Consider the following 21,905-nt stretch of genomic DNA (forward strand, 5'->3'; position numbering starts at 1 on the left):
TCTCGCATCTGACTTTGGCAACACACTGAGAAGTGAGCCGTTCAGGCATGTTGACTCCCACAGCTGGGAGAGGAAACCAGGAATCAGATGGGACAGGATCCCACCAGGATCTGACTGGCAGTCACCTGACCCCCAGGCCAGGATGGTCCAGGCAAGATGTCCAAGTCCTCTTGGAAGGTCAAGTCCAGAAAGCCAGAGCTTTCTGTTTGGTTTCTCACTGACTCCTGTGCCCAGATCAATGCTTGCTCCATTGTGGGTGGCCGCCAAGTATGTGTTGAAATGCAAGAGGACAGTCTAGCAAGACATTGCATCTCTTGGTCTTTGCTGCTACCTACCAGGGGGCTTTGACATAAAAAGGCCTGTAGAGGCCTTGCCCACCTAAACAACTGGAGCTCATTTTCCCCATTTTTCTCCTTTCCTAGTGCCTTCATTTTGGGGTCTTCTGGGGTGCTGGTATCACTTCCACCATGGACTTCTGCCTGGTTTTGGCATGGACACTCATGGTGGGGCCATGGACTCCCATGGGTGAGTATAGATGGGAGAAGAATGGCTACGAGGAAGCAGGCATCTTCTGGGTTATCCCCTAGAACAGGGGCTGCGTCTCTTCATCCCTGCATCCTTCAGTCCTAGCCACAGGGCCCTGCTCATAGTAGGCACTTACTTGTAGCTGCCAGTTACATGGATGAAAGCAGAATGAAAGTGATTTCCAAATATAGACTTTAGGAGTCATCACTTCCTATTATATTATAGTCCTGGTAGTTTAGAAGCCTTTCTTCTGCTCTTTTCTCCCTCCCTCCCTCCTTTCCTTCATTCCTTTCTTACCTTTTTATTTATTTTTATTGGAATGGTAGATTTACAGAGAGGAGAAACAGAGATCTTTCATCCACTGGCTCATTCCCCAAGAAGCCACAATGTCTGGAATCAGCCGATCCAAAGCCAGGAGCTTCTTCCAGGTCTCCAACATGCTTGTACGGTCCGAAGGCTTTGGGCCGTCCTCCACTGCTTTCCCAGGCCACAAACAGGGAGCTGGATGGGAAGTGGAACAGGCAGGATACGAACTGACATCCATAGGGGATGCTGGTGCATGCAAGGCAAGGGCTTTAGCCATTAGGTTATGGCGCCAGGCCCTCATTTTCTTTCTTTCTTTCTTCTTTTTTTTAAGATTTATTTTATTTTTATTGGAAAGGCAGATATATAGAGAGGAGGAGAGACAGAGAAGAAGATCTTCCATCTGATGATTTACTCCCCAAGTGACTGCAACGGCTGGTGCTGAGCCAATCCAAAGCCAGGAACCTGGAGCTCTTCTGGCTCTCCCACGTGGGTGCAGGGTCCTAAGGCTTTGGGCTGTCCTCCACTGCTTTCCCAGGCCACAATCAGGGAGCTGGATGGAAAGTGGAACAGCTGGGATTAGAACTGGCACCCATATGGGATCCCGGCACATTCAAGGCAAGAACTTTAGCTGCTAGGCCACCGCACTGGGTCCCAGGCCCTCTTTTTCTAAGAGCCATGGGCCAAATATAAGAAAAGACTGGGACACACAAACTAATAAAAACTTTGGAGTCACTTTGTACCCAAAGCTGGAGACACCAGTGATTAAAAAAAAAAAAAGTGACCAAAACCAAAGCCAGTATGAACCATGATTGTGTCATCTTGCTACCCTCAGCCTCAATCTCTTGCTAGACTGAAGACCCAGACAACATAGCCCATGCTATGTTCAACATAGGCCATGCTGTCTGGATCTGCAAGGAGGGATGTTGGCTTACGGTGCCACAGATTCATTTAGAAAGAGTAAGTCTCTGATCGTGAGGGATGGGAAATACACAAACAGGAAATAGGAAATCCTGGGACAGGGTCTGTCCTGGCTGGAGGGAACAGGATGGTGACATTTCAACGGCAGTCTCCTTGGCAGAGCTGTGCCCACTGTCACTCCTTCTAGCTCTCCCCTTGCCTTGGAGTCTCCTGTCCTCCCTTCCCCCATGCCCTTCTCCGGAGGCTCCCTCATTGTTCTGCCACCCATTCGGCTTCTTTCAAAGATTCCACGGATGGATGTGACTGCTCTGGCCCCTGACTCAAGTCCTGGGTGCTTGATGGATTCTTTGTTCCAACACTGGAACTTGAGTCATTTTCCTTCCCTGCCTCCTGGTTAAAGAGTAAGAGAGAGAGAGAGAGAGAGAGAGACAGAGAGTGTGTCTGTGTATAACTGTGTATGGAGCAGAGTGGCTTTGAGATCCTTGGTGTGACTTGAGTAGAAAGACAGAGGACTGGGTCTCCCTTTGGCCAAGAGGAATCCTTGCCTCCATTCTTTGAGATGAGGAGAGAGGGCACCTCAGTCCCATGGCTTCCTCCTAGTTCAGGTCGAAGAATCTGCCTTGTTGCAGGGGAATGGGGAATGGTATCTGGCAGTGAGGTAAAGACACCACTTAGGATGCTTGCATCCATATCAGGGTGTCTGGGTTGAAATCTTGGCTCCATTCTCCATCCCACCATTGTAAACACACTGGGAGGCAGCAGGGAGGGCCCAAGTACTAGAGTCCTTGCCACTTTTTTGCCACCCATGTGGGAGACCTGGATGGAATTCTGGCTTCTGGCTTCAGTCTGGCCCAGCTCTGACTGTTGTAGGCATTTGGGGAGTAAACCAATGGATGGAAGATCTGTGTGTGTTCTTCTCTGTCACGCTGCCTTTCAAATAAACACACACACACACACACACACACACACACACACACACACACACACGGCTGGTTATTTAACCTACTGACCAGAAAGATCCCTACCCCATCCCGACTCTGGGCTCTTCCTTCTGCTCAGCTCTATCCCAGCAGCAGATAGAGATTAGGAGACTCCTCCTAGTCTCTAGTGTGAAGGAGGAATGAGGTGTGGGACAAGCTGCCCCAGTGCTGGAGGAGGCCAGGTCACCCAGATGACCAGCCCAGTCAGGAAGCTGGCAAAGAAGAGCTGAGTAGCAACACCGCACCCCTGCCCTAGGCCCTATGCAGCTCCAGAGAGCCAGGCCCCTCTGCATACTGCCCCATCCCAGAGATGGGTCACACCATGACGTGGCTTCCCAGGTATGGGGTGTGGTTGGCTCTTGCTCAGTTTGTGTCTTCCTGCCTGTAGCCCCCAGGGAGCAGAGATGTGAAGGAGCAGAAGGCTCCTGTACCCCTTCTCCATCAGCACTACTCCCCAATAGGGCCCACTTCCTGTCTGAGGCTGTGTGTCAGCTTCCTACATGCCCTGCCCCGTCACTTTAATGCTTCCTACCATGTCTCCCACACTGAGTGGCCGAAAAATCCAGCCTGCCTTTGGATGCTACCTTGCCCCGGTTTTCCCCCTCTGCACTGACCTCTCACATCTGTGCCGGATGTTTGCTTTCTGATGCTCCGAAGGCCAGGACCCAGCGGCTGCCTGGCCCTTCATGCTCTGATCTGCCTGCTGCCCTCTTCATTCCCACACAGGAGCTCAGAGTCCCATCTCCTGGGAGGTACAGCGATTTGATGGATGGTACAACAACCTGATGGAGCACAGGTGGGGTAGTAAAGGTAGGTGAGAGCCCGAGAGATGCAAGGACCAGGGTGTCACCCAAGGATGTGGGACAGGCACCTGCAGGGACTGGCAAAGGCCATCTCTTTCTAAGGACTGGAGATCTTCTACACTATGGAGGGCAGCCTGGGAGACTGGGGGTCCAGAATGCACCTTGAGGTTACTCCTTGTCCTCGCACCTCTCACATCAGGCTCTCGGCTGCAGCGCCTGGTCCCAGCCAGCTATGCTGATGGTGTGTACCAGCCCTTGGGGGAACCCCACCTGCCCAACCCCCGGGACCTTAGCAACACCATCACCAGGGGCCCTGCAGGGCTGGCCTCCCTGCGGAACCGTACCGTCCTGGGCCTCTTTTTCGGTAAGAACCCCAGCCCTCCCTCCCCCGGGGAGGCATTGATGGGGGACTGCCAGCCACCTTGCTGCTGGAGGAGGGAGGCAGTGGAGGGTCTGAGATACAGCAGGGAGACAGTGGAAGAGCATCTCACTGCATGTTGGGCTGTTGGTGGGCTTGGGAGTTAGAAGCATGGTCATCATGGAGTTGGCTCTCTCTGCCAGACCTTGTTCTTACTCCTTCCTGGTCCTTTCAAGGACAGGCTCATGGTAAGGTCTGACTCTGGCAGAGAAGACTCAGGGGGAGGTCAAAATAGGGGTGCAAGGGCAACTCACCCTTAGTGACTGAGGGTTGGCAGGCATGCCAGGCTCATATTCACCACCCAGGGTGCTCATGTGTTCAGCTTCCCACAAGGCCGTCTGAACAGGCTCACAATGCATGTTGGAGCTGGTGCTGCCAGCCTGTCTACCTGGGCACAGACACTGGGCAACTCCCAGTTACCAAGGAGAAGGCCAAACTGACAGAGACAACAGCTGGAACCAAGTTCAGGCACAGTCTGGTTAGGAGAGAAAAGGGGCAGGCAGGAGGTTTGTGAGGTCAGGGCTTGGATTGACCAGCTTTTCACAGCTTTTCCAGGTTGAGGTTGAGGGAGGGAGGAGGACCAGGCTTGGGACCAGAGGCACAGTGATCCAGACTGGTGCCAGTGAGCCCTCTGCTCTGTGGCCAGGATACCACGTGCTCTCTGATGTGGTGAGCGTGGAGACCCCCGGCTGCCCTGCCGAGTTCCTCAACATCCGAATCCCCCCCGGAGACCCGGTGTTCGACCCCGACCACCGCGGAGACGTGGTCCTGCCCTACCAGAGGAGCCGCTGGGACCCCGAGACAGGACGGAGCCCCAGTAACCCACGGGACCTGGTGAGGCTGCGACCCAACCTGGAGGTGGTGGCGTCCCGGGCTCCTCATTTGCCTCCCGCGGGCACCCACCTGGCCCTCCCTGCCCGCTGACCGGGCCCACACGCCCCGCGCCCCGCAGACCAACGGCGTGACCGGCTGGCTGGACGGCAGCGCCATCTACGGCTCCTCGCACTCGTGGAGCGACGCGCTGAGGAGCTTCTCCGGAGGCCAGCTGGCGTCCGGGCCCGACCCCGCGTTCCCGCGCTCCGCGCAGAACCCGCTGCTCATGTGGACGCCGCCCGACCCCGCCACGGGCCAGCGCGGGGCGCAGGGGCTGTTCGGTGAGGCGGCGGGCGGGCGGGCCAGGCCGGGCTGGGCGCGCGGGCGCGCAGGTGAGCGGGCGCGTGGCCCCCCGACTCACGCCGCCTCCCTCCCGTGTGGCACGCAGCCTTCGGGGCCGAGCGCGGGAACCAGGAGCCCTTCCTGCAGGCGCTGGGCCTGCTCTGGTTCCGCTACCACAACCTGTGGGCTCAGAGGCTGGCGCTGGAGCACCCGAGCTGGGGCGACGAGGAGCTGTTCCAGAACGCGCGCAAGAGGGTCATCGCCACCTACCAGGTGGGCCGCCCCACACAGGCCCCTTCCAGAGGATGGGGGACAACCTTTGTCGGGGGTGGGGGAGAGAGCGCGAGGTGGGAAAAGCCCCCGGCAGTGAGGGCGACGGCAAGGGCTGCTTGTCGGGGGTGTGTGAGTGGGGGGCACCCTGCTGTTGTGTAAGTCTCCCAGTTCCTTGAAGGGTGAGGCTTTGCTTGGCTTTTAGAGTCGCCCCTCCCAAGACTGTTGCTGAGCCTTGCTCGGGCTCAGTTCTGTCCCTAAGGGCCTGACGCACCTGGTGCCTCCCCTGCCCTGTGTGTGCCCCCAGAACATTGCTCTGTACGAGTGGCTGCCCAGCTTCCTGCAGAAGACGCCTCCGCCCTATGCAGGTGAGGGACTTGCGGAGGACTATGGCTGGAGGAGCGGTGAATTGGTGTGTGGGGCGTGTCCAGCGGAGCTTGAGGGGCTAAGTGGTAGCATCTTCTCTTGGCCTAGGCTACCGGCCGTTCCTGGACCCCAGCATCTCTCCGGAGTTCGTGGCCGCCTCGGAGCAGTTCTTCTCCACCATGGTGCCCCCTGGCGTCTACATGAGGTGAAGGAGGGGACAGTTGGCTGTTGGTTCAGGACAGTCTAGACCAGGTACCCCTTCCTCGCTCCCCCGTTATTCCCCCTCCGCAGGATCCGGGGATGTAGAAAGGGAAGGAAAGCAGTCATTTTGTGACAAGTGTGTCTTTCCCACTTGTAAGCACGTCCACGCCCATTCAGCAGCAGGTGAAGCTTTTTATCCCGCAATGAAAGATGAGGTCACGCAGTCTCCTAGGCTGTCACAGAGTGGGCCAGTCTGACCCTCTGTCTTGGGGCATTTCTAGCTATAAGTGTCCCAGCTACCTGGGGCTGGTGAACCTACAAGACAAGTTCTAAATAGGTCAGCTCCAAAATGAGGAAAGGTAACTTTGTGTGTTTTTTGAATGTATATTTAAATACATGTATTAAACACAGAGTATCAGTCTACTTTTTACAGTTGTGCTATAATATAGAAAGACTCACATGTTGGATTTTTTTTCTGGAACAATCTCTGAGTGTGCCTGATGATGGCCTAGAAATCATAGACAACTGAGTTAACCATAGGCAAGTAACTTAAAAAAAAAAAAGTAAAAATCCTTATATGCACACACATACACATGAAGAGTGTACTATGGGTACGTTTTAGCTGTTTGGCCCAATGAGGAGAGACTGTCCATATCAGATTGTCAGGACCTACCAAGTATCAGGTACCAGGCACTGCCTCAGCAAGGTGTTGATGTAGGGCCCTGAGAGCCACAGCTTGGGAAAATCAGATGTGATGTCTGATCTGGGGCCCCCATGGCCTCAGTTACCACTCTCCTGTGCCTGTTCTTTATGTATTATTATATATATATATATATACATATATATATATTTTAAGATTTATTTATTTATTGGAAAGTCAGATATACAGAGAAGAGGAGAGACAGAGAAGAAGATCTTCCATCCAACGATTCACTCCCCAAGTGAGTGCAATGGCTGATGCTATGCCGATCCGAAGCCAGGATCCAGGAACCCCTTCCGGGTCTCCCACACAGGTGCAGGGTCCCAAGGCCTTGGGCCGTCCTCGACTGCCTTCCCAGGCCACAAGCAGGGAGCTGGATGGGAAGTGGAGCCACAGGGATTAGAATCGGCGCCCATATGGGATCCGGGCGTGTTCAAGGCGAGGACTTTAGCTGCTAGGCCATTGCGCCGGGCCCTATTATTATATTTTTAAGATGTATTGATTTGATTTATTTGAATAAGGAGAGAGACAGCTCTTCTATCCACTGGTTCACTCTCCAAGTGGTCACAACTGCCAGGGCTGGGCCAGGCCCAAGCCAGGAGCTAGGGACCCCACTGGGGTCTCCTGTGTGGTGAGAAAGGGTCCAAGAATTTGGGTCACTTTCTGCCAACTTCCCAGACATATTAGCAGGGAGCTGATGGGAAGGAGAGCAGCCAGGATGCAAATCCGTACTCCTATATGGGATGCAGGTATTGCAAGCAGTGCTGTGCCACAGTACCAGCCTCTGCCCCTTATGTTTTTAGAAATGCCAGCTGCCACTTCCAGGGCCCCGTCAATCAGAACACAGGTGTCTCCGGAGTCCTCCGGGTTTGCAATAGCTACTGGAGCCGAAAGGTCAGGACAGAAGGGTGTGTGCTTGGGTATGCCCACGTGCATGTGCGTGTGTATGTGTGTGAGAGAGGGGGAGAGAGAGAGAAAGAAAGAGAAAGAATGACTGTGTGGAGGCAGCTGGGAGACCTCAGCCATCTGCCGAACGTTGAAGCTGTCTGTAGCTGTACAAGGTTAAAAGTCACTCCCCCCTCCAGCCCCTCCCTCAGGGCTGTGTGAGAGATTGTGGGCCTGTGCAGGTGTGAGGGTCTTCTTCTACAGCGCTGGGTCCCTAGCTACTCCAGGTCCCCGAGGAAACATCCCACTTAGACCTGCAGTGGGTGAATACATTCATTCAGGGGAAGCAGGGAAGAAGAGAAGACTCAGTGGGATTGGGAAGGATGCTTTGTTTCTACCAGCCGGGCTAGCATGGGGGAAGAGTGTTGAGCAGCAATGTAAAGCAAAAGCAGAGAGCAAAGGGGAGAGGAGGCAGGAGCCCATGAGAGAAGAGGGAGGCTTGGAGGCAGTGGTGAAACTGGGGGTACGATGGGGAGGGGGAATGAGAACACCAGCACCATCCCAGTTTGAGTTCCTTTTCATTGAGGCAAGAATAGTGAGTGCAAGAGAGCTCCTGGGACTTGCTGGGGCCTCGTAAGCTGGTTACTAAGATCCGGGTTACTAAGGCCTGGATCTTCTAGTGCCCGTGCCCAGCATGTTGTCTAATCTATGACAGAAGAAGTCAAGCCTTGAGGTCTCTTGTGCCTGTAGATCTGTCTCCCAGCAGCACCAACTTTGGATTGGGACATTGTTCAGCCTGAGTACAGAACTGAGCCACATGGGAGAAGTGGGCTGCCAATCTGGGTGCAAGCAGCAGGCCAGGGCAGAGGGAGGCTAGCTGCCCGACTTCCGGCCCTCTTAACCCCACCTCCCTCCTTTGCCCCACAACCACAGCACCCTAGCCTGCAGAGTGCTGAGGAGGTGGATGCACTGCTGCTGGGCATGGCCTCCCAGATTGCTGAGCGAGAGGACCACGTGGTGGTGGAGGATGTACGAGGTGAGGCCGAGGCTGTCTCTGTTGCCCCCTGGGAGGAAGTGTGGCTGGACCTCCTAAGCCAGGAGAGCAGGGTGCCCAGGACCAGGAGCCTGTGTGATTCTTGCCGTCGGGAGAGCTCCCGACCTGCCTTCTCCATGGCTCAGGGACCCCTGGAGCTGCCTGGAGTAGCCTGAGCTAGAGGCCACAGCTGTGACCCCAAGCTCCCTCTATGCCCTGATCTTTGCATTTCCAGATTTCTGGCCTGGGCCACTGAAGTTTTCCCGCACAGACTACCTGGCCAGCTGCCTGCAGCGGGGCCGGGACCTGGGCCTGCCCTCTTACACCAAAGCCAGGGCAGCCATGGGCCTGCCTCCGCTCACCCACTGGCCAGACATCAATCCTGCACTCTTTGGGAGTAATGACACTGTAAGGAGGGGACAGGACTGGAGGTGGCAAGGGGTGGGAGGTGGGGGCTGGGACGGGGAGCAGATAGAAGGGCCAGGGAAGGTCTTAAGGTGTGCAGTAAGGATCCCTGAGACAAGCACCTGCTGAGAGGGGGCAGGGCTCACCCAAGGTCACTGTCCCTCCACACAGCAGGATGGAGATCATAACAGCCGGGGTTTTCGGCTTTGGGCTCTGTTCAGATCTAGCAAGTTTGTGGAACATCTATTGCATGCAGGCACTTTGTGGGCATGCCTCACATGTTCTTCCCCACAGCTCTCTGAATGGCTAGAGGAGATCCTTGGCCTTGGACCAAGCTTTCCTGCACTGGTATCTCAGGAGTTAGTCGTTGCACCCTGAGCTATCCCCCGGGTAGACAGCATTGCTTGCCAGCTCACAGACCAGTCCAGGCCGCGTTAGCATCTTGGCACTACAGTGTTCCTACAGTTGTCGGCTTGTTTTATTCTATCTTGTGCTTGCCACTTTATAAAGTCGTGGTGAAATGGAGATATGAAAGAGCAGTGAAGAAGTGATGTGTGCATGGGTTTATACACTTCATAATATTGAAATGAAGGTGGATATTCTGCAAGCATATGAAAAGCAGAAGATCTTTAGCTTAAATGGGGCTTCACTGGAATGAAGCCTTAAAGCTTTGAGATCCTAGTTGGAATTAAGTTGGTAAACTGCTTATTTAGATTGTGGAGTGAACAACTAAAGGTCAGGAAGAAAATGCTAGTGGTACTGGCATGTTGTTGAAGCCTGTTTCTTAAAGTTAGGGATTTGGTATACATATTTTTTTTCATTCTAAAGCATGGACAACTTTTACAAGGCATCATTCTGCCATTCAACTAAGCATATTCTGAGTTTGCCTATTCAACTTTATGACCTCTGCGAGGATGAATCATATCCAGGGCTGGCTGACTTTTCACCGTCAAGGTGGTAGAGCAGGCAGCAGAAGCTGTGAGAGAGCTCCTAGTAAGGGTTAACTTGTGTAAAGTCCTCAGAGCCGAGCCTGGGGCACAGCGAGCACTTGATTGAGAGCATATTCTTTTTGTCATTTATTATTATTATCCCTGGAGCTAGTCCCTGGCAGCCACCTCTTGGCTTGTCACTCACTCCTCTGCAGGTGCTGAAGGCCACGGCCACCCTGTACAACCAGGACCTGTCCCGGCTGGAGCTGCTCCCAGGGGGGCTCCTGGAGAGCCACGGGGCCCCTGGACCCCTGTTCAGCGCCATTGTTCTTGACCAGTTTGTGCGACTGAGGGATGGTGACCGCTACTGGTTTGAAAACACCAGGAACGGGTAAGAACTGCAGGGTGTGCGCCCCCAGACTCTCAGCCCCTATAGGCCCTTGACTCCTAGCTGGCCTGGGGGGCCTCGTTCCACCCCAGCAGCTCCCCATCTCTCCCTCCCCAGGCTGTTCTCGGAGGCAGAGATTGCTGAAATCAGAAACACTTCCCTGCGGGATGTCCTGGTGGCCACCATGAGGACTGAACCCGGTACCCTGCAGTCCAATGTCTTTTTCTGGTTTGCCGGTGAGTGGCCCAGGGATGGTAGGAGGAGTGCTGGTACCACAGCTTTCCTCCTCTGCTGTGGACTGGGCTCCAGGGAACTGCATGAGTGAGCTGTGGTTCTCCTCTTGGGAACTTCGGGTCTGGGTGTGAGAGCTTCCACATGTAGCTCTATAGGTTCCTCTCTGTGCAGCAACCAGGAGGTGCCAAGTCGTGGGGTGCGGTGAGACACACCTGGGCCCATCCCAGGTGTGTGACATTAGGAAGGCCAAGGGCAGTGTGGATATCTTAGTCCTCAGCAGTGTGTGTGTGTGTGTGTGTGTGTGTGTGTACATACGCACATGTTCCTGTAACAAAATGAGCCTGAGGTACATTCTTCACTCCACCTGCTACCCAAGTAGGCAATGCCACAATCCTGTTACAAGGACAAGGATAAGCTGCCCTGTTTCTGTCACCTGCCCTCTTACATGACCACATTGCAGAGCCTGTGTGCCTGTACCCAGGAAGCTCCTTCTGCTTTCACAGGAGACCCCTGCCCACAGCCCAGGCAGCTCAGCACGGAGGGGCTGCCGGCCTGTGCCCCTGTGGTGGTCCGGGACTATTTTGAGGGGAGTGGCTTTGGCTTTGCAGTCACCATTGGGACTCTATGCTGCTTCCCCCTGGGTAAGTCCAGGGGCTGGGTCAGGCCGGGGCTAGGTGAGAAGTACAGGCTTGGGTATGAGGCCGGGATGATTCTGTCTTTGAGAACAAACCTTACGGAGTACAGTTACTGGGGACAGGGAGGAACTGTTAGAGGGAGAAGGGACACAGGCAGGGTCTGACCTGCAGAGGAGTCAATCCTAGCAAAGGTAGCCTCCTCTGCACCCTTGTTCCGCCACCCCCAAGGCCCAGGTTGGTCAAGTGTGACTATGGGAGCCAGGTCTGGGGAAACGCCAGAGACCAAGCTCCACTTGGGAGTCGGAGTGGGGCAAGGGCTTAGGATCTATACAGACCCTGACTGGGAAGATGCCATGTGGTAGAAGCAGGGGACAGACTCTGGGTAGGTGTTGTAGTGCAAAGCACCTCCTGGAGTGCAAAGTAGCTCGGCGCCACCACCCTGGAAACTTCACAGTTTCAGACAATCCGTAGTGGGGGCAGACTCAGGACATAGGAGGAACAGGGGTCTTACCAAGGAAAGGAGTTAAGATAGATGCTTCCTCCATCTCCCCACATCCTTCCCTTCCCCTGAGCATCCCACTGCCTCTGTGCCCCCAGTGAGCCTGCTCAGCGCCTGGATTGTGGCCCGGCTCCGGATGAGGAACTTCAAGAGGCTGCAGGGCCACGACTGCCAGATCATCACATCTGAGAAACTTGAGGGTGTGGAAGGTAGGTCCGGGGCTAGGGGCCTCACAGCGCAGGGCAGCGGGGCCCAGGGGAAAGGCTGGTGGGGGTAGCCATGGTGGCATTGGATAGTGATTGGACCTGAAGTCCTCCAATCTCCAGAGCTCCTTCCAGGGGACCCAAATCAATCCCCTGTGGTAGAGGTGAGGATGATGGTACAGGGCTGAGCTGCTCTGTGGATCCACACATCCCTTATCAGAGTGCCTGATTCAAGTCCTGACGACTCTGCCCTTCTGATTCAGCATCTTTCTAACACCCCTGGGAGGCAGCAGATGGTGGCCCACAAGTTGCAGGTTCCTGCTACCCACGTAGGCAACCTGGACGGACTTTCCTGGCATCAGCCTGGCCTAACCCCAGTTGTGGGCATCTGAGGAGTGAAACAACAGATGAAAGATCTCTGTTTCTGTTTCTGTTTCTCTCTTTCTCTCTCTCACACACACTTTGCCTTTCAAATGAATACATCTTTTCAAAATAATTGAAGCTTTGCACAGGCCACGCCTCTGCTTGTGGAGCTAGCATCCCATATAGGTGCCCATTCAAGATCCAGCATCTCTACTTCCCATCCACCTCCCTGCTTTTGTGCCTGGGAAAGTGGCAGAGCATGGTACAAGGCCTTGAGGCCCTGCACCCACATGAGAGACCTGGAAGAAGCTCCTGGCTTTGGATCAGCTCAGCTCTGGCCATTGTGACCATCGAGGAAGTGAACCAGCAGATGGAAGACTCTCCCTCTCTGTTTCTCCTTCCCTCTGCAGCTCTGCCTTTCAAATAAAAAGAAATAAATTAAAATTAAGCCTTTGGAGGAAAGAAAAAAGCAAGGTGTGTAGGGCGGGGACTGTGATGGAGTCATAGGTGAGAGCTGTAGGAGCACCTGGATCCCACAGGGCTGCTGTGACTCACTGATTCTCAAGAACCGCTGCTTTGCAGCCACTCACACCTGAATCCCAGGCATCAGAGAAATGAGTCATGAAGGCCCAGGGTCAGAGTGAGCTGGGAATCTAGGTTCTAATACTAGCAGTTACTGGACCCAAGGCAGAGTTTTTAAAACTTCCCAAGCCTGTATTTTTTCAATCAAGAAAACACAAATCATAATAGCTTCTACTATAAAGGTTTATGAAGATATGACATGGTTCACGAAAACTGTCATGGTGTGGCTGAGTACATTGCAAACATTTAGCATATGGTAGTCGCTGCTCTACTTAAGAGCTGCATGGCAGGACTGTCAGGGGCAGTTGCTGTAATCAGGAGTGGGACAAGGAGCTGGGGAAGTCTTGTCCCCATCTCTGCCTCCTGGAAGGACTATAGAAAACCCCTGCTGACTCTCTCTCTCTCTCTCTTCAGCTGTGGAATGGCAGGGCCACAAGAAGCCATGCCGACCAGTACTTGTGCATCTGCAGCCTGGGCAGGTCCGTGTGGTAGACGGCAGTCTGACGGTGCTCCGCACAGTCCAGCTGCGTCCCCCGCAGCAGGTCAACCTCATCCTATCCAGCAACCGTGGACGCCGCGCCCTGCTGCTCAAGATCCCCAAGGAGTATGACCTGGTAGGGCCCAACCAGCCCCGCTCCTTGTCCACAGCCAAAGCCAGAGAGGCAGCCAGGTGGCGGAGAGGGTGCCTGGCTTCCAGGTTCCAGCTATGCTACCTGGCAGGAGCAGATAAACCTTGACACGTCAGTCCTGCTTGGGGCCTGCTGGATGATGCCATCTCCACAGTCCCTTCTCCCCTCGCAGGCAGAGCCTGCCTCTTCTTCCAAGGATATCCTGGCACCTCCTGCTGTGAATGGAAGAAGCTAGGACCTCTTCCCTGTCCCCTTATTTCAGGGAATGGAGTGAAGATTGGCTCTGTGCCTCTGTACCTATAAGTAAGGCCCTGAATCCTACTGAGCCCATGTCTTTTGTAAGGGGAGCTACACTTCCAAATGCAAGACCAGCCCAGTGGTGCCTGCGACCTACAGCACCTGGCTGCAGAGGCCTTGACCGACAGTTGTCGCTGCTGCTGCCTGGCAGGTGCTGCTCTTCAACCTGGAGGAGGAGCGGCAGGCACTGGTGGACAGTCTCCGGGGGGCCCTGAAGGAAAACGGCCTGAACTTTCAGGAGTGGGAGCTGCGGGAGAAGGAGCTGCTGAGGGTGGCTGTGACCCGGGAGCAACGGAGCCACCTCCTGGAGACCTTCTTCAGGCACCTTTTCTCCCAGGTTTGGACCTGGGAGCCCCATGTGTCTTGTATTGTTATATGCTTACCTGCATGGAGATGGAGCCTGGGGTGACTCACGGGAAAGCCAGGGGTTCTGATTCTTATCTCTGGCAAATCTGCGCAAGTCATCTGTCTTTAGTGTAAGGATGTGCCCTCCTACACAACCCTCCATGCCAACTGTGAGACCGCAGGGAAGTGATGCCCAGAACAGCCTCATCTGTGTGTCACTTGTCTCTTCTTAGGACTACCCAGACTCTGCCCTTGCTTATCTCAGTCAACCCAGGTAGAGCCAGGCAGTGTGTGGGTCCTGAGGATTGTGAGAGCTGTGGTGCCCCCTCCTTGGGGCACTGCTGCTGCCAGAGGCTTGCCTGGGCATTACTGCCCACCTTGCAGACCTCTGAGAGCTTTTGGGGAGGGTGCAGGAAAACAAGATGGGGAGACAAATGCAGGATGTGTCCACATCTGGCAGGAAAAGAGAAGCAGCCAGGAGCATGCAGCAGAGTGGAGAAATGGGGTAGGGGGTATTTGAGATAAATGCAGGAAGGGCCCCCGGAGGAGGTACTGGGAGGAAAACAGCTGCAAAGGAGGAGCAGGGCTGCAAAAGTGTCAGCCTGGGGTCAGGGCCCAGTGAGGCAGATCCATAGGGATTCTGAGCAAAGTCTGCCTTCAGGGCAAAGGAGCCACAGGGCAGGTACAGACTCACCTTGGAGAAGGAGTGGGCCTGTCTGTGGAGGTGACTGCGTGAGAGAAGCTATCATCCAACATGCAGCTCCTCTGAGTACACGACTTGAAGTCATTCAGTCCTCAAAGCCAAACAGGAGCATACATAAGATCAGAGGAGCCCTGTGACAGGGTCCCAGGCAGGACCTGAGCAGGCCGGCTCAGCTGAGGCTCTATCAGGGCAATAGGAGGTGACATGGGCCACTGTGGGCCGCCTGTGGCTGCCAGTCCTGTACTCCTGTATCCCCGTATGGTGCTTTCTGCTTATAAAACACTTTGCACACAGCTTCTCCAGTGGATTCCCACAATAACTCCATGGAATAAGTGGGGCAGGTGAGGAAGTGAGTCCCAGACAACTGAAGAGACTTGCCCTGGGATCATGCAGTGAGCCAAACAGGTGATAGGATTGGAACAAGAACCCAGGCCTCCTGCCCTGGGGCTCTCGCCAGTGAAAACCTTATTGGATGCTGCAAGGCTCACCTCCCGAAACCCTGGCCAATCTTGGAAGGGGCACCTTAGTTAATGGGCAGGAAAGACAGGTCCTGTAGCCTGTGGCCTGCTTCCCTCCCTGCCTGTCTGCTCACTTCCTGCCAGGGCAGTCCTAGGGTGGCTGGAGATGGCTCCCAGACCCAGCTTCTCCATGCAGCTGCTTGTCCCAGTTACATAAAGCTCATTCACAGGTGAGCAAAAGCAGCTCACTCGAGCCAGCTGGGAAGGGGGAAGCTGTAAGCACCCTCCCCTCTCAGACTTGGCCCTTCCCTCTGGTGCCTCTGTTCCCCCCTGGTACCCTAGAGGAAGAGGGTGCCCTGTGACTCATTCCAGAGCCCCAGTTTAGGTTCAGCTGTGACAAATGGCCAGGGCTCTGCAGAACAGACATGGTCCTGGGATGAGCCATGGTGGGTGGATGGAGGGAGTGCCAGGAAGTTACTCCTTCTGGTGGCTCCTACAGGGCTAACTCACCTTCAGGTCAGCAAAACCCTGACTGTCCCTCTCCTCTCCCCACCCCCTGCTGCTGTCCGGCTGCAGGTGCTGGACATCAACCAGGCAGACGCAGGGACCCTGCCCCTGGACTCCTCCCAGAAGGTACGGGAGGCTCTGACCTGTGAGCTGAGCAGGGCCGAGTTCGCCGAGTCCCTGGGCCTCAAACCCCAGGACATGTTTGTGGAGTCCATGTTCTCCCTGGCTGACAAGGACGGCAACGGCTACCTGTCCTTCCGCGAGTTCCTGGACATCCTGGTGGTCTTCATGAAAGGTGAGAAGGGCAGGGATGATGGTTTGCATCAGAGAGGTCAGGCAGAGACTGAGGACCAAACACAGTTGTCCTGCTGGGGCTGGGTGTCAGGGAAAGTCCGGGTGGCAGGGCAACCCCCGCCCGTGCTCCCCAGTCTTGTGGCCAGCCTGAGGGTTGAGGCAGGGAGGCTGAGCCTGTCCTGGCAGAGTGCTCCTTCCCCCAGGCTCCCCTGAGGAAAAGTCTCGCCTCATGTTCCGGATGTACGACTGCGATGGGAACGGCCTCATTTCCAAGGACGAGTTTATCAGGATGCTGAGGTGGGTCATTTGGGACAGAGAGGAGAGCAGGCCAGGACAGGGACATCCTGAAGGACACGGCAGGGACCTCCCCTCCCCCAGGAAACCTGAGACTGTCCTAACTAGGAGGGACCTGGGAGATGGCCAGCCCAAGTCCCTCCACGGGGTGGTAAGTGGGGTGCTCTGATGGCCGCCATCTTCTACCCCCTAGGTCCTTCATAGAAATCTCCAACAACTGCCTGTCCAAGGCGCAGCTGGCCCAAGTGGTGGACTCCATGTTCCGGGAGTCGGGCTTCCAGGACAAGGAGGAGCTGACGTGGGAGGACTTCCACTTCATGCTGCGGGACCACGACAGCGAGCTCCGTTTCACACAGCTCTGTGTCAAAGGTGGGTATACCTGGCATAGAGGGCTGACCTGTCAGTCAGGCCCTGTAACAGGAACTCACAGCAACGTGTGGATGTCTTGAAAAAATGAACATCCTGATAATGAATACATTGTAAGCCTGAATCATACTCCCCGTGATTGCTACATGATTGTCACATTCTTAATTTTTATTTCACATTTTATATTTCAAGATGGGCAAAAGTGTCCAGAACTTAGGGCAAAGAGAGGATGGGATGACAATGGCAGCCAGAGCTCCACTTCCCCGGCTCCCTGCCAACATCCTCTGTGCCTGGTGCCAGGGACACTGGCTACCTAGGCCAGACCTTCAACTGGTCCTAGGGGTAGGGTGTTGTCTCTTGCGTTTGCTGTCCGCCACTCTGTCCCCTGGCTAAGTGTTCAGCAAATGTTTGCAAAGTGCATGAAGACCAGTTCTGTTGTCCTTCCCTCTACTTCCTATCCTACCTGGGTCTGACTCAAGTGGGCCAGGCTAGAATGCCAGTGAGGAGGGGGCACACAGCAGTTTATAGGCTGAACTCAGCTTGGGACTCCCCCGGGGCCATGTCAGGACCGAGCCCAGCCCCTCCCAGGGGCGGGAGAGAAGGAGTGGGACTCCGCAGCTTCTGAAGGAGAGAGGGAAGCAAGACGCCTATGGGCCTCTGTCCAGGGCCTCCCTGGCCTGGGGGTGAAGGCAGGGGAAAGGCAGGGACCAGGGGGTGAGCCCAGGCTGCTGAGACCCTGGGTGGGGCATAGGAGCAGGTTTGGAGACTGAGGCTCTAGTGGGAGGCTGGCATTGACTGTCGTGCTTATCACGGCCATGACTTGTCATGTCCCATGATTCTGAAAGATTTGAAGCCTGCAGGAGAGGAGTAAGAGCAGTCAGTACTCAGAACCCCCTGTTCCCTTCTCACCCAGGGTGACGAGATTTGCTGTTTGCTGGGCCACTGCAGACTAGAGACATCCACACTCTGGTTTCCTTCCATTGAGGTTTCTTGCTTTGGGCCTGGGTGGAGACACGAGTCATCTTCAGGGTTGGTTCAGAACTTGGAAGTAACCTGTGGCTTCCAGAGCCTCCTGTAAGAATATGTTTTTGCAGTTCAGCCTAGAGAGAAAACAAAGGATAGCTTCTGTTTTTTTTTTTTTTCACCAAGTACTTTATTGTGAACATTTTTGTGTTTATTTCATATTTTAATGTCTATTTGCAAAAGAGACATTGTCTAAGGAGAACCTTAGAATGAACCCCTGTAAACCCACCACTTACATTCTGCAGCAACTCCAGGGAGGATAGCTGTTTTTTTTTTTTTAAGATTTATTTTATTTATTTGGATGGCAGAGTTAGAGAGAGGGAACGACAGAGGGAGACAGATCATCTTCCATCCATTGGTTCACTCCTCAGTGGCCACAACAGGTGGGGCTGAAGCCATGAGATTGGAACTGCATCTGGGTCTCCCACATGCTAGCAGGGCCCCAGCCACTTGGGCCATCTTCCTCTGCTTTTCCAGGCCCATTAGCAGGGAGCTGGATCAGAAGTGGAGCAGCTGGGACTCAAACTGGTTCCCATGTGGGAAGCTGGCATCACAGGCAGCAGCTTAACATGCAGTGCCACAATGCTGACTCTTAGGAGTGTTTTCAACCAAGGGCCTTAAGCAGGGGTGTTGTGGTGGAACAGGTTTCACAGGCAGGTTACACACGGTTCCTGAAAGCTCCCCCTGGCACGCCTGATACCACCAGTCCCAGGAGGTGCGCTCAAGACGGAATGTTCTCCTGCCTGGACAACCGTGCTCCAGGCCTTCTCCTTCAACGGTTGGGGACAAAGATGAGGCTGGGGCACCCAGAGGGAGCCTTGCACAGGGATCCCTCTAGTGTCTGAGTATGTGAAAATGGGGGTGCTGTACGTAGGAGCCTAGGCTCAGGGTCCGGAGCTCCTCCCCAGCCCCCCTGTGCCTTGCAGGGGTGGAGGTGCCGGAAGTCATCAAGGACCTGTGCCGGCGGGCCTCCTACATCAGTCAGGAGAAGATCTGGTGAGCACCTCTGGAACACTGCAGGGACATGGGGTGGAGGGGCTGCTGTGCATCTGTCAGGGTGCCTGGACCACAGAGGGCTGGCCAGAGAAGCCAACACTGGTGGGGTTTGGGGCCAGATCTTGGGCTCTGCCCGCCACAGGTGGGTGAGGGGGGCGATGTCCAGTCTTGCCATTCCTTCCCAGCCCTTCTCCCAGGGTGGTCACCCGCTGTGCCCGCAGCAGTTGCGACCCTGAGCCAACCCTGCCGAGGCTGCAGTGCCCCTCGGACACAGACCCGCCCCAGGAGATCCGTCGGAGGTTTGGCAAGAAGTGCGTCCGCTCTTCCCCCTCCCATCCTTTCCTTGCTTCTCTGCATGGCTCTGGGATGCCAGTCACAGTCAGCCGACCACGGTACATCAATAGGAAAGTGTCCCACCCAGGCCTGGGAGTGAGAGCCTCGGAGCTTGTGGAACCTGGCAGCAGAAGTCAGGTTTTCCAGAGCCCCCAGGAAAGGCTATCTGTGGGTGCCTAGTAGGGGCTGGGTTTGCGGGGGGATAGTGCATCCCTGGGTTGAAATAGCCAATTCCAACCCTGCTCCACCTTGGTCGCGGGTCTTCCCCTCACCTTGGCCTGGTGGCCGAGGTACTAGCATTGAGCCCCTGTCTCCAGGGTAACTTCGTTCCAGCCCTTGCTGTTCACCGAAGCGCACCGCGAGAAGTTTCAGCGCAGCCGCCGCCACCAGACGGTGCAGCAGTTCAAGCGCTTCATAGAGAACTACCGGCGCCACATCGGCTGCGTGGCTGTCTTCTACGCCATCGCTGGGGGGCTCTTCCTGGAGAGGGCTTACCGTGAGTGACGTCCTGGATCGCCAGCCAGGGGGTAGAAACTGGTCGGAGCTAGGTCAGGTGAAGGACTGCCCCCGGGGCGGGGTCTGCCGTGAGTGACAGGACACCCCAGGGGGCGGGCCTGCCGTGAGTGACAGCCCAGGAGTGGGACCTGTACCACCCTAACGGGCCCCCCTCTATGCAGACTACTCGTTTGCCGCACACGATGTGGGTATCACGGACACCACCCGCGTGGGCATCATCCTGTCGCGGGGCACGGCGGCCAGCATCTCCTTCATGTTTTCCTACATCCTGCTCACCATGTGCCGCAACCTCATCACCTTCCTGCGGGAGACCTTCCTGAACCGCTACGTGCCCTTCGACGCGGCGGTGGACTTCCATCGCTGGATCGCCTCCACCGCCCTCCTCCTCACAGGCAGGGCTTGGGGGTCTCCCTTGGCTTCTCTGCAGCTTATGCCCACCACTGCGAGCCCCCCTGCTGCTGCCTTAGCCTTGGTTGGGTGTCAAGTGGCCTCACCCCCAAAGGAGGGGGTTGGCCAGGGCCGTGGTGGGAACTCCTTGCTGCCCCAGGAGCCTCTTTCCACACTACAGAGGGCACGTCACCACCCTTCAGCTGTCATGTGGCTAACACCACAGAATCCTGCACCACAATGTGTTAGGGCTCCCCCAGCTTATAAAGCTGTGTTAGCACATGAGAGAGAGAACTCTTCCAGCCACTGGCTCACTCCCCAAACATACACAGCAGTCAGGAGCCTGGAGCTTCATTAAGGCTCCCGAGGGGATGGCAGCGACCCAGCCACTAGAGCCATCATGGGGTGCCTTCCAGGCTGTGCCTTAGCAGGAACTTGGAATCAGGAGGAGAGCTGGGACTTGGTGCCAGGTGCTGCCATTCGGGATGTAGGTGTCCCAAGCTGTGACTTAACCCACTGTCCCCAAACTCTGGTTTTTATGTTTTAAAGCATGACTGAAAAAAACTAAAGGGATGAACTTTTGGTGACGTAGCTCAGATGTATGAGGCCCCCGGCTGGTGTGTACTTGGGGTGTGTGGGTGGCGTAGGAGGGAGATTAGAGGTGGGAAGTTGGGCTGGGGACTGCATCTTGGGCTGACTGGATCCGCCCCGCCCTTAGTCTTACACAGTGCCGGCCACGTGGTGAACGTTTACCTGTTTTCCATCAGCCCGCTCAGCGTCCTTTCCTGCCTCTTCCCCCGCCTCTTCCACAATGATGGGTGAGTGGGAGTGTGAATGTGTCCTGGGATGGGGGGGACCTCCTCCTGGGTGGAGATAGTCACTGAGCACAGAGGAGGGTGTCACCTGCCATATAATGGCACCAACAAAGATGGGGCCCGGGACCCTCAACCCCAAGTGGGCAGCAGGGGAAATTGGTAGCTGGCTTGTGGGGGGATCCCTGTCTGGAGGGTGCCCTCGGGAAGTCCCAGAGCTCCCTTCCCCCGCTGTCCACCTCACACAGGTCTGAATTCCCCCAGAAATATTACTGGTGGTTCTTCCAGACGGTACCAGGTAAGACACTCCCTTTTTCCCTCCAGCTGCTGTGCTCTTCTGTGGGCCTGATGTCCAGCTGCAAGCTCTGGGTTCTGCGTGCCATGAGGCAGCCCCAGGGATGCCCCTGGATAGCAGGTGTCTTAGGGGCTCTGAGTTTCAGCTACCTTCTTCTGGACCAGCCCCTCCCCTGCAGGACCTGCTTAGCATCTTTTCTGGACTAGAGTTCAGGGGAATGGGAAACACACACACACACACACACACACACACACACACACACAGCAGGCTTTAAGAAAAGCTGTAGCCCAGCTACATAGAGGAAGCATCAGGCTCTTCCTCAAGCAAGACAGAAATGCCTCCCCCACCCCTTGTAACTAACTCCCTTTAACTACACATTTTGGAGTTACTGTGAATCTATTCAAGCTCTTCTTGGGCCTATGTATATTTTCAGTCTGTTGCGTCCTTGGGGTAGCAGACTTTCTATGTTCACTCTTTTCTGTGAAACATTCCTCCCCCCACCCCGCCTTTTTCTTTTTTTTTTAATCCTAAAACGATCTGTTTTCAACTGCTGTACTTCAGAGAGTGCATGCTAATTCCTGCACCCTGGGATTTAGCGGGTAAGACCGTGTTTATGCTCTTCTCTCCGCTCACGACTTTACAGGCTTCAGTTAGATCCCTTCTTAACCTTTGCTTTCCCACGCTTCGGGGCTCTGATCTTCCTAATTTCCGCCTGGCTCCTCCCCGGTCTCCCAGGGGACCTTCTCTGGTTCCCCACCCCACTGCAGCTCCAGCCTCTGTCTCTGTGTTTCCCTGGCCTGAGGGTCCCTGCCACAGAACGGACCTCTCACCAGCCAGGGTGCTGGTCTGGAG

The 21,905-nt window shown here is 55.3% G+C and overlaps 1 protein-coding gene across 1 annotated transcript in view; it reads left to right on the forward strand.

Annotated features, from left to right (window-relative positions):
• The first annotated feature begins 467 nt into the window (after positions 1–467).
• The window catches only part of DUOX1 (dual oxidase 1), a 29,112-nt gene continuing 7,674 nt past the window's right edge, over positions 468–21,905 (forward strand). Inside the window, exons 1-26 of the mRNA XM_040968914.1 lie at positions 468–525; positions 3,456–3,539; positions 3,732–3,896; positions 4,597–4,784; positions 4,903–5,104; positions 5,212–5,378; positions 5,683–5,743; positions 5,850–5,946; positions 7,446–7,536; positions 8,461–8,563; positions 8,796–8,968; positions 10,110–10,285; positions 10,400–10,518; positions 11,020–11,157; positions 11,749–11,859; positions 13,213–13,412; positions 13,876–14,061; positions 15,807–16,032; positions 16,235–16,328; positions 16,519–16,694; positions 18,641–18,710; positions 18,896–19,021; positions 19,361–19,539; positions 19,721–19,951; positions 20,665–20,764; positions 21,007–21,056. Of these exons, the coding sequence (XP_040824848.1) occupies positions 468–525; positions 3,456–3,539; positions 3,732–3,896; positions 4,597–4,784; positions 4,903–5,104; positions 5,212–5,378; positions 5,683–5,743; positions 5,850–5,946; positions 7,446–7,536; positions 8,461–8,563; positions 8,796–8,968; positions 10,110–10,285; positions 10,400–10,518; positions 11,020–11,157; positions 11,749–11,859; positions 13,213–13,412; positions 13,876–14,061; positions 15,807–16,032; positions 16,235–16,328; positions 16,519–16,694; positions 18,641–18,710; positions 18,896–19,021; positions 19,361–19,539; positions 19,721–19,951; positions 20,665–20,764; positions 21,007–21,056 (3,571 nt within the window). The remainder of the gene's footprint in view (positions 526–3,455; positions 3,540–3,731; positions 3,897–4,596; positions 4,785–4,902; positions 5,105–5,211; positions 5,379–5,682; positions 5,744–5,849; positions 5,947–7,445; positions 7,537–8,460; positions 8,564–8,795; positions 8,969–10,109; positions 10,286–10,399; positions 10,519–11,019; positions 11,158–11,748; positions 11,860–13,212; positions 13,413–13,875; positions 14,062–15,806; positions 16,033–16,234; positions 16,329–16,518; positions 16,695–18,640; positions 18,711–18,895; positions 19,022–19,360; positions 19,540–19,720; positions 19,952–20,664; positions 20,765–21,006; positions 21,057–21,905) is intronic.

The sequence above is a fragment of the Ochotona curzoniae genome, unplaced genomic scaffold (genome assembly GCF_017591425.1).
Source record: "Ochotona curzoniae isolate NIBS_2020 unplaced genomic scaffold, NIBS_Ocur_1.0 scaffold_4701, whole genome shotgun sequence".
Classification (NCBI taxonomy): Eukaryota; Metazoa; Chordata; class Mammalia; order Lagomorpha; family Ochotonidae; genus Ochotona; species Ochotona curzoniae.